Source organism: Tiliqua scincoides, chromosome 3 (assembly GCF_035046505.1).
Source record: "Tiliqua scincoides isolate rTilSci1 chromosome 3, rTilSci1.hap2, whole genome shotgun sequence".
Taxonomy (NCBI): domain Eukaryota; kingdom Metazoa; phylum Chordata; class Lepidosauria; order Squamata; family Scincidae; genus Tiliqua; species Tiliqua scincoides.
In genome coordinates this window covers 35,748,346-35,760,406 of record NC_089823.1, presented here as the reverse complement: position 1 = coordinate 35,760,406, position 12,061 = coordinate 35,748,346, and the positions used below count along the sequence as shown (strand labels likewise).

The following is a 12,061-nucleotide window of genomic DNA, read 5'->3' as shown; positions in this document are numbered from 1 at the left end:
TCAAATCCATGACTAATCACATCAAGTGAACAGTGTTTAAGAACTACAACCTGCATTTCTCCAGAGGTTTTAATGCCCAGGAAGAACAATCTGGATCCAGGATCAAAATGTTCCATTTGTCAAACAGAAGCTACTCATCAAAAGATTGCTGTACTTTACTGCCAAGGTATCCAAGGATTACAGGCCTCCAAACTGAATCAACATACCTTTCATTATTTTATATTATACAAAAGAACATGACTTTCACACTGTGCATTTTATTTAAAAGTTTTTAAAACATACATAAAAAACCACTATCCATATAATCTAAATTCTAGCAACATATACAAATATGGAGTTATTACAGAACATGCTGAGGTAAGAAAGTACATTCTAGGAAGAATAACCACTCAACATTATTTGCACCCATCTCACTGGCACCAAAACAAAGAACTCTTTGCATACCTTGAGTCAACATACAAGAGACAATACCAAAGTTGGCCTAAACAAAAGGAAAGAAAGTTACTGACAATGATACTTGTCTGTGCTGTGTCTCTTACATTCAGGAATCAATAAGTTAGTGCTTAAGATATAGGGCAGTAAAATCAAGAAAGGTCAGTTTTCATCTAATTGACAAGTTTAATTTTGATACATTCAATTCCCCACACAGTCCCTTTTATGTTGTTATAACATTTGATGTACTGACAAGCTCATTCTGCAGCACACCATTCAAGATGGGCCTGCATGTACACTTAAGCACACCAAAATCTGTGGGTTTTGGTAAGTGTGCTACTTCCAACCAAAAATTTTGCAATGTACACTTCTGGGCACAATTCCAGTAGCAGATTGAAATGCAGCTCCATAGTAGCCTTTCAGTAGCATGCTGCCAATAGGTGCTTTTCATATATGCTTATGAGTTTTGTGGGACCACATACACAAAATCCTAGACTTTGGCAAAGTGCGCACATACAGAGACACTCTGATGAAGTGTACAAGTTTAAAAAAAACCCTCTGTTTCAAAGAAAATTACTCCCATCTCTTCAGCTTCCAAGCAGAAAATATCCTGCTGAATATGATGAATTTGCACTTGAGTACCACAGTTATGTTCTTATAAAACAGTCACTTCACCCTGTGAATAAATTCAGGCTTGTTAAAGCTTTAAAATTAAAGAAAAATGCAGAAGTACATGATCATTCTCTGCTAAGGAAACTCGACTCGTGCAACAAGAATAAAAAAATGAATTCTGCTAAGTTTGGTCTTTCTCATTTTAATACAACTGAATGGTATAGGATTCTGAATAATTTAAACTTCTGTCTGATTTCAGTCTTTAACAAAAAACAGAACCAAGGTGATTGGTCTGTGCAAGACACACACAAGCCCCACCAATTTTGCAAGTGTCACTTTCATTATGAAAGATGCCAATTTATAAGAATGAGACAATAGAATCTAGTGAACTAACACTGACAGTCATATTTATAGAATAGGCCATGGAACAGTTCATATGCACACACTCTGAATGTTTTCTTAGGTCACGCATTTAGACTTGGTGTACCGCAGTTATAGAATAAAAATAAGTTATGCATCACTTTTATAAATTAAAAACACAATATAAATTGAACAAGGCACAAAAGCAACCTATATGCTTATACTTTTGAAATTAAAGGTTTGGGATACTTCCATTTAAGAGCTGTGATTGTCGTGATTAACCTTGCTAGCTAAGCTACACTGGAATATTGTGCATTCAACTATACAAACCACCAGAAAAATACACAATGCTCCTTTGAATTATAAGTTCGTAAAACATTTAAAGTCCATAAAACTGGGCTATTGCTGATTGCAGGGTATCATTTATCTATTTAACATCCTCACTACTGTGCCATTACACTACAATAAAACAAAGCATCTTTTTCATATCATAAGCCAAGCTGTGCTTTTTTCTTGATACGCATTCAAATATGGCAAAATGGAATTTGGCTTGTGATGTCGTATGAATATAGCTATACTTTCAGTTTTCATCATGCATAAAGTCTAACTAGTTCAAGTATATAAATCTTGGAGAAAGATAATTTCACTGGCAGTGGAAAATGAAGTACCTTTACTGCTAAACCAAAAATTCACAAAGAATTTACAGAATCGAGTGGGTAATAATCCCAAAGTGTCTCATGTTATATCAAATGCCAATATTTTTAAACTGGTACCCATTAATCTAATGGTTAGCAGATTTCACATTTTTAAGACTCCAGGATGTCACTGTATACAACTGTTTCTTAAGGCATATAAATACACATAAGCACACTGGGGGGAAAAACCAAGTTGTGCAGCTATGGGTGTTCTAGAAACCCCAATTTACACACCCACAGACAGGTACATTATATCAGTGTGCTTGTGCTAAAAACAAAGCTGAACACCTCTACCCTCTTGCAGAATCTATTTGAAAAACACTTAATTCTTTTTTATGTTTGAGGAAGCCATAGAAGGTGGTGTTTTGTACATTACGTTAATAGAGTTTTGTACATTCTATAAACAGTTAAATTCCTTAAACCAGGGGTCTCCAAACCCAGGCCCAGGGGCCAGATGTGGCCTGCGGTGAGCCTCTATCTGGCCCGTGGCCAGCCTCTTGTCCCCTGAATGCCCATAGCCCACTTTGCTGAACATGACTGGAACTATGCTCTGGTTGCATCTGGAGGGTGTTCTAAGGGCCAGAGAGGTTGAATGAATGAGCGCATTCTTTCATTTATTCCAATATCTAAGTTCCATCTCTAATTTATATAAATTTTATATTTAAATTTTTTTTCCAGCCCTCAAAACCATGCCAGACATTTGATGCAGCCCTCTGGCCAAAAAGTTCGGAGACCCTTGCCCTAAACCACCACAAACTGCATTCCTAGAGGCCCAAAAGAGTGTACTTGGTAGATTTAAGGCTAACATAAGTAATAAAACAGAAACTGCTAAAAATGCTAGGTTTTGATTAGCCACAGCTGAGCAACACAAGAGGCAATGCATCAGCACTGAGGTGACATGATGCCCTGGAGACTGCTGGCACACAGCAACTATATTGGCCAGAGATGTGGCATAACTCTAGACTACCAATTGATTTCATTAAATAAATCGATGAAGGAAGCTGTTATTCATCTTAAGGATAACCTTATTTATTAAAAACCCTGTTGAAATAATTGCCTTTCATTGCTCTTATAGGAAGTGCAATAAGCGGTTTAAGTTTACAATGTCATGTATGGTCTTATGATTAAGATCAGCCTGTTAGATATTGATTGTTGGAAACACTAGTGCGGAGGCTTATGTGACCTCAACGATATTTGTTTTCTACTTCGAGAACAGGATCTTTTTGGCACTAGGCCATGGAGAACGAATTTTGATTATGCATTTGCAGTGAAACAATTATTTACCCTCAGTAATTAGGAATCTTTGTCTCATGCCTGTCTAAGAAACAATGCAGTGCCTGTCAGTAGTGAATGGAAAGCCCATTGGTTTTTTATGAAGAAAGCAGTAGTTGTGAATAGACCAGGACTTTTCAACCATTTGCAGGTGCCACTTCATGAGTACCACCAGTGCACCAGAGACAGCAGTTGTGCACAGGAGTGGGTAGCTTGCCCCCGAGTTAGGGCTTTGCTCTGCACTCTTCTTCCCCAAACCATGCTTATTTTGAAGGGCAAGGCAGCTGCACAGCCACATCTTGCCCACTGGTGCACCACTGAACCACTCTTCTCCACTTTCAGTGGGGTTAGGGTCAGGCAGGGTAGTGCTCCATGGTCACCATGGAGCTGCCATAATGTGAAGTACCACTAACAGTACCACTCCTACTACTTGTTGAAAAGCTCTGGTATAGACCCTCAAATGGGGTAGCCATTTTTCTGAGCTTCAGATCTCCCGTTTTGTTTGACAGAAAAAGTCATCTTCAATTTCTACAAGTCACATTCTCTAACTGACTTCTTCTTTATTTCCCATGGAATGTGGCATGTTCTGTGGTATCTGATACACCAATTCATCAGAGGGATTTAGACCGGACATCCCCTTGGGTGTATCATACAGTACGTGGGTAGGGGATGAACTGTCAGCCCTGGAGACCAGTTTATTGTAAGTTCCCACTAGAGGAGGGGCTTGATTTCCTGAAGCCTTGAAAGTAGATACAGAAGAAATGCCAGGAGGGGCCGCAAGATGACCAGACATATCCATCACTATTGGTGTTGCGTATTCTGGTCCAGTTATTGGTAGTGGTTCAGCATAGGCATGGTAAATCTCTTGTTCAGGTGCATTGTACGGATCCGTATCAGCATAACTGGTTTCTTCTTCAGGTTTAAAAGTTGATCTCTGATGAAGTGTACCAACAATTCCTCCTACCAGGGGCTGTGCGTACTCTGTACAAAGAGACCAGTATCTCTAAGAAGATTTTTTCCAACTCTTAATTTTAGAGCCTTTCATAATGGTAAAAAAAAATTGGAGCATATGCATTGTAAAGGGTAAGTTCATAAATGAAAAATCTCTAACAGGATCATTTAGGAAGCACATAAGTGGTATTTAACCACTTCTGTAGCCACTGTAACTCTGCAGTAACTGTAGGAACTAGGAGAGCAACATATACACCATTCACACAAACGTCCTGGTTCAAATGAAGGGTGGCTCCATGAGCTTCTAAGGTGACAGTGTTGAACAACTCCCCTACCTAAACTGACCCAAAAAATCAAAGAACAGAGCAAGCCAATGCTTTATATTCTGTGGTTGCTCACAGGCTTTATTCTAGGCCTATAAGCTAAAAAAGGCATGGAAGTCAAAAGCCGTCATGATAAGGAAGCACTATGAAATATTCTGTGACTTACATTTTTATTAGCCATTTAAAAAGGCATAGGGCTTGTTCAAATGATTATTGGAAAAGCTGCATTTCTTCCAAGTGAAAACGAAGATGGAAACTATTTATTTGAAGCAGCTACATAATGAAAAACCAACCAGCTGTAATAGTTAGTTTCCATCCTTCTCGGAAGTGAAAAGCTGCAATGCAGGATGTGATTTTCATGCGGGCATGCTCTCAAGCAAACTATCACCTTTATAAAAAACCAAAGCTGGACAATTCTATGAGAGGACTGCACCACCTTTGCTAACAGCTGAACCATATTTTCCCCCAAGTATGCTCTAAGTTTGACCCATTTTTGGCACAGAATTAAAAAAGAAGGGGGAAGAAATGAAAAAATCTTACATTACTGTAAGATCCTTTTTAATTTTTAACATGCAATACTTTCTTCTGGTTTAAAATGTCCATCCTTCACCCAAACGTAAACTGGGAAACCCAAATACCTGCAGACTGAGTTTGTAACATGGCTGTAACGTCTCTGGACCTCAGGCAATTAACTTCACTGCTGCTATAACGAACAGGTGTTTCTTCATGCTCTGCAGACTTGGCAGGAAGAAATTGTTTCATCCCTTTCCACCAACCTACACAAAGATTTGAATACGAAGAAACAATTTATGAAATTTTTTCCATTCTACCTTTCCAGCTCACAACACGACACTTACGTTAACAATCAACATTATTTTAAAGCAATAGCATAATGAGCTACACACAACATCACATACACAAGTATGAACACACACACACACACTAAGCAGCTAATCAGCAGCAAAATTTACCGCACTGGAATAAAAATATTTTCCTGGCACCTGGAATAAAAATATTTTCAGCTGGCATATAAACCATGAAGGAAACGCTATATAGTTTGACTGAGACTCAGATAATGCTGGCATTGGTCATGAATGCATGATAACAAGCCATTTACAGCTATTTTAGACGGAAGTAAACTATAAGAATGTATTTTGATCTCAGTGTTTAATAAGAACAATGGGAAGTATTACCTGTGCGATCCCAATAAGGTATATCATAGGTCCCTTCTGATTTCTTCTTTCTGGAAAAGTTGGTGCAAATTTGGTTTATTATGATGCAGAACACAAACGATAATAGAAAATTATTATTTGAGGTAGAACGGGCACTGACATAGTATTTTCCTAAAAAGTATTTCCAAGACGAAAGAGAACTCAAAAGGTCCCCTTGCACTTATTTCACCTTCAACAGCTGCCATGTTTTCATTAAAATGAAATATATAACTAATCTAAATAAAAAGGCATCCTATTCCTCTCTGAAGAAATGTACACATTTACTTCTTCTATAAGGATCACGTAGTAGCAGCTGAGTCTCAACAAACCTTCTAAAGTTTAGTTTCGTCTGTGGTGGTTCAAGATAATGTACTGCGCTACCAAAAAAGGTCCCCTTTTAACACTGATAAATATTGTTAAGCTTGAAACATAGGCAAACATGTAACTTGAAGTATTAATCATTTTAGTGGACAAACTAAATCACTTTAACTTGAATAAATCACTTTTGAACTTTTCCCATTCCACCTGCATATACAGGTTCATGCCACATAATGATGTTCTGGCCAATGATGGAACACATATACAGTCCCGTAAGATTATAATGGAGATTTGAAACAGGCTTGTAGCTAAGAGTAACAGGCTATATCAGATTGTCCCACTAGATGGTGCTGTGCACTTTCACATAACAGCAAACTGCCTAACACCACATTCCTCAGAATGTATCCTTGTGATCATTAAACAAACCGTTCCTGTATTACATTTCATGTGGAGATACAAAATTTACCTGTTTCTCCAATGCCAGGCACAAACTAAGATCAAGATGAGGGTGGTAAAGACCATGACCAACACAGGAACCAGGACAGCAACCAATGCTACATCTGCAATCCATTAAAAAAAGGTGTTTGGAAACGTTCACAGACTCATTTAAAGCTAATCTGATAAACCCCCTTTCTTTTACTTATACAAATATTCCAGATAATTCATTTAACATCCATTTTAAAAAATCTCCTTCACTCCATTACAGCAAAACCGGTTTTAGAGTGGTTTCTCTCTCCTTAACTTGACCACAAATTGGTTACCAGTTTTATTTATTTATACAGGTATTTATATACTGCCTTTCTTTGGTCGTCAGATTTCTCCTCAGACTTTAATCCAAGGCAGTTTACATAGGCAGGCTGTTCTAAACCCCCATAGGGATTTTTACAATTGAATAGTTTTAGTCTTTCATAGAACTCCTTGTTCCAGCTGGATTCCTTCCCAGTCTAGCCTCTCTCTGGTCCTTCACCTCCCGCGCTCCACTTGACGGAAACTCCTCTCTGCCGCCTAGGGTCAGCTCATCAGTATTTCAGCGTGTCATCAGTTCTCGGGTACTTCCTGTTGTTTCGAACTGGCAGCCTCAGATCTTCAGGCATACAAGGCGGCAGCTCTACCAACTGAGCCAGACTTCCTGCCAGTTTTAGTACTTCTCAGTATAGTAATTAAATAGTGAACAATTCTTTTCATTCAGCAGCTGGTTACCAATTACTAGGCGTCTACCAGTTGCAGACTGGACCCCTATGTTGCCCTGGGGCACAGGACGCAACATGCCAGTCCCCACCCCAAGAGGAGACTTATCAGCCATACGGGAGTCATGCAACATCCACAGTGCTCCAAAAACCTAAGCCCTCCAGAGCGCCATTAAACAGTACTTCAGGTTTTCCGGAAACCAGAAGTACTGTTCACAGCACTCCAGAGGCCTCAGAAGGCTTTTGGAGTGCCTATAGATGCAGCAGAGGTCCTCCCTGGCCCTTGGAAGGGCTCTAGAGCAGGGGTGTCAAACTCATTTCATCCTGGAGGCCACATTGGAATTATGGCACCTGCTGAGGGCCGAACTCCAAATGTGGCACCCGGAAGTGACCTGAACACAGGAAGTGAAGTCACTGGGCGAGCTCCGGCCATGGCCAGAGGGAGTTGCAGGGCTTGGAATGCTGTGCACGGTGCCTCCGGCCCTCAGAATGATGTTCTGGGGCCCCATAAGGCCACAAAAGTTCATTTCCGGGTGTTCCAAAAACCCAGAGGTGACCCTTGAAGGCATTCTGGGACTTGAGAAAATAACTCTGAGGGTTGGGGGTGCTGCGTGCCATGTTCCTAGCCCTCGGAATTTTCCTCCAGCCACAGTTGGAGGAGATCTCCGGTCGCGGTCAGAGCAAGCGGGGGTGGGGCAGCCCCAAAGCTCCCCCAGATCACGGGGGTTGCCCCAAATGGCTCTGCGAGCTGGATCCGGCCCATAGACCATATCTTTGACACCCTTGCTCTAGAGGGTGGGCTGAGACAGCAGTGGTGCCATAGGACCTTTGCTCCTCCCCAGGACTGCCACTGGTTTCTACTCAAAAATGGTATGACCTGTAGACCACACAGCTATATATAACTATCAGTCTCTATTATATGCATTTATATGTTAAAAGTATAGTTAATAAACATTATCAAAAATAGGAAGTTCCTTGATTTCTATTAACGCTACGTATTATGCTGCTGTAATGCAATTCGTCAGTACCTTTGGTTACACTTGGAGTTACTGTTGTGTTCTTGATCTCAGGAGTAAAGGTTGTTTTATCAGTCTGCAATGGAAAGTCATTCCTGCTCCTGGGTGCTGGGGGCACTGTAGGTCTTTGAGGTCGACCTTTAAATAAAAATCAAAGTCTAGAGGTTAAGCAGTTAATTAAAAAGCCAAGTGGCTTCCTTTGGGTAAGCAGAGTAATATCCAGTTTATAATAGCCATTATAATAACTTTAATGCATCACCAAAAAATAAAATTAAACTGCTAAGACTTGCTGTATCAACAAATAAATGTGAATGAATGAATGAATGAATGAATGAATGAATGAATGAATGAATGGGTCACAAGCCATAATACACTTTGTACTGCAGGAACATCATTCAATCACACTGATGCTGAAATCAAATGTTGATAAATGCCAAGGAAAAGACTGCCAGCCAATTACATATAAAACATATCATTAGCATAATAAAATGTGCCAGTTATTCCTCTTACTCAGCTCTCCCTAATATGAATTATATTAAATACAACTTCATTTACCAATGTTAAACTGACATCCTAGCAATTCCACTTTCATGGCAATTTTCTGATGCCACTTCACAGGGTTTATTCTAACAAAACGAGCGATAATAGGTGGAATGAAGTTATTGCGAACTTCTTGATAATATCCAGTGTTGCCTTGAAATATCTGTAAAAAAGAGATGATTTAATTAAAGTCTAAAATGCTCCAATTTTATGCCTCTGTCATAAAATGCCTATATTTTCAACGTGCATTTCTGTGTAATTTTGTGTGATCCTCTTGGTGTGGGCCTTTCCCACTCCTCCTCTATGCAACTTGGTACCAAAAAGTATTTTACAGACTCTGCTTTTGTTTGCAAGCCTTCATTTGCATCTTGCTTTCTCTGCTGGAATTCAGAAATGTTTGAGTTAGGAATGAGCTGGCTGATTGGCTCAGATTTCTGCTAACTGTTCTCCAGGCAGGGAAAAAGTGGAGATAAAATAGGGTGATGTCATTCTAGCCAAGGAAGAAAACAGGTTCCCTGGTGGAAGCTCTCCTTCTCTCTTCATCCAGCTAGTTGCTGGGAATGCAAGGGTTAGTGGGTTCATCATCCAAATCAGATAAAAATCAGATAAGCAACAGTCAAAAAACTGAAAGGATTTGATCTTGATTTTAGACTTTGTCTCCTCCAGTCTTGTTCTAAGCTCATTCATAGTTCCCAGACAGTCTTCCATCCAATTTAAAGCAGGCATGCTTGAGGTTCTGCAGTGCCTCAGCACCATACTAGCAGCCAGTATTACTGATGGTTAATTAACCCCCTTTGTGCCAAATTCAAGTTTTGCTCCTTTTCTTTTCTTGTTCATTTGGTTTTGTTATCCCCTTTTCCTTTATTAGAATTTTAATAAACCTTTTACAGTTTAACCCCAAGTCTTCCTGGTCCCTTGTATGGGAAGTACAGTGGATTGCCACATCTGCAGGCACTACTGCAAGAATGATTTCAATAGCGACCTCTAAAGTTCAGTATTGTTCTAGGAGGGGAGCTTTTACCCAGGGAGCCCATCTGCTTAACCCGATTTCCTGGACTGGTGGCAGTGGATTCAGTCAACCAAAGCTTTCACCCTATAAGCTGCAAGTCCAAATAGGACAGAAAAAGGAGCAGGAAGGAAGTGAGTGTGCTAACCACTATAGAAGCTACTGTCCTGGATCAGTGTGTGGTCACTGACAGACGCTCCTCTCTTGACCCTGACAGCCTCAGACCCAGAGTTCACAAAGCACAGAGGAATGTAAGTGCATTTAATGCATAGTTTAAATTCAGGAAACTTCAGACATCTCTCATTGAAATTCCTTCTACGTATCTGATAAATGCCACATTTCAGAAATCTTAAATAACCTCAGGAGTCTCTATTCTGCTCAAACATTCATCTACATAACCTCAAGCAGGCAATGACAAACAGCTTAGCTGACTACTTTGCAAAATTTCAAGGACAACTCATCAGTAGCCATTCATCACCTTAAAACAATAGGCTTACAGTGTTTCTCTGGGTGAAAATCAGGGCCATGTTTTACCTCTGTGGTCTCCTGCAAAAGCCCAAGAATGATTTAGAGACTCAAACATGTAAAATCTAAAGAAGGGCAGCTGACGATAGAGCTAGATGTGACTTGGTTGCAACGGAGTGCTGGAAGGGCACTTCAGCTATTTTCCCCAGGATGTATTCTCTTGCCATGCAATCATAGGCATGTCTACCCAGAAGTAAGTCTTACAGAGTCCAATGGTACTTACTCCCAGGAAAGTGTATATAGTATTACAGCTTAAGCCTTAATTTCTATCAATTAAGCAATAAGTAGGAGAAACAGGCTCATTTATAGTGGTCTTGCCACGACAGTTCACGACAGAAGAGTTAAACAAGATATTTCTACTACATTATGTTATTGCTGCTGTTGGTTCGCAACTGCTTAACCATCAAGGCGTCCCATGTATATCACAGTAACAGCAAAATACCACTATGACAAATCATGAAAGCTCTTATTTCAAAGCTATAATGAGTTTGACTTACAAACAGCCTAGATCAGCGGTCTCAAACTTGCTTCATATAGCGGCCAAACAGCATTCATGATGCCTGCTGAGGGCCAGAAGTAATATCAGAAAGCAAGAAGTGATGTCGTTAAGCAGGTCATGACCAGAAATAAGCACTTTTTCTCACTTAGGAAACGGCAGAAGAGAAAATATGTAAATCTTGTTCATATTTTCAAGATATGGGAGAGTCCCATTATCATGTGGGCTGCCCTTTCAGCAGTGACAGCACAGCTCAGCAGCTGAGAGCAGCTGATGGTGGTGCAGCAAGAGCCCAGAGCCAGATAAAGAGCTTCTGGGAGCCGCATCCAGCTTTATGTTTGACACCCCTGGCCTAGATGTTCAAACCACCTTGAATTCAGAGGAGAAAAGTGTTAATGCTTAAATAAATTTACTTCACAAGTGCATTCCTACACCTCATTCAATATTCAATGCGGGATTATGGCCCCCCCCCCCAAAAGGACATTTACCACTGAGCTCTTATCCAATGCTTCCAAATTCTGATATCTCCACTGAAACTCATTTTGCACATTTTCTTATTTCAGTGCTTGCCTTGCGCAAACAAACTTGCTTAGCCATGTTCTGTTGTTCTATCAGGATGATCCAGGGGTAGTTAAATATACAGTTGCTGGCCAACATGGTCACAGGATGTGGAACTCTTCTACAATAGTGCAAAGGGCTGAAAGGAGCAACGTTCCCTCCACCAAGTAGCAATTTGCACATAATTGGACCAGTGGGTAATGCAACCAACTCAATTCAGACATTTGGGTCAGGAGTATAACTGCAAGCAGACTACACTCAAAGAATTCACACTCAAAGAGATGCAGTAATTGCCTGATTACAACTTAATTCTGACACACAAAATATAGAGCAATTTTACCTTATCCCTCTCGACACCAGGTTCCCTGTATGCTATCCATGTCTGTGTATCATTGCTGGACAGAATCCTATAGGCAGAGACATAATAATGGTGCTCTGCTAAGGTGGAGCCAGTAGTAATGATACCTGTGAAAAAGAAGATTCTCATTGACAAGAAATAGCAAGATTTTTTTTTACGTTAATCAAGGCTTTGGACCAATATATACTTAAGCAGCATATA

General features: G+C 40.1%; 1 protein-coding gene across 2 annotated transcripts in view; it reads right to left on the bottom strand.

Annotated features, from left to right (window-relative positions):
• Positions 1-2,373: 2,373 nt before the first annotated feature.
• The window catches only part of DCBLD2 (discoidin, CUB and LCCL domain containing 2), a 42,560-nt gene continuing 32,872 nt past the window's right edge, over positions 2,374-12,061 (bottom strand). For both annotated transcript variants that reach the window (XM_066619627.1, XM_066619628.1), the window contains 7 exons: positions 11,843-11,967; positions 8,933-9,080; positions 8,390-8,515; positions 6,641-6,734; positions 5,839-5,888; positions 5,284-5,421; positions 2,374-4,352 (listed from right to left, as the gene is read on the bottom strand). In XM_066619627.1, coding sequence (XP_066475724.1) covers positions 3,916-4,352; positions 5,284-5,421; positions 5,839-5,888; positions 6,641-6,734; positions 8,390-8,515; positions 8,933-9,080; positions 11,843-11,967 — 1,118 coding nt within the window. In that variant the 3' untranslated portion in view covers positions 2,374-3,915. The remainder of the gene's footprint in view (positions 4,353-5,283; positions 5,422-5,838; positions 5,889-6,640; positions 6,735-8,389; positions 8,516-8,932; positions 9,081-11,842; positions 11,968-12,061) is intronic.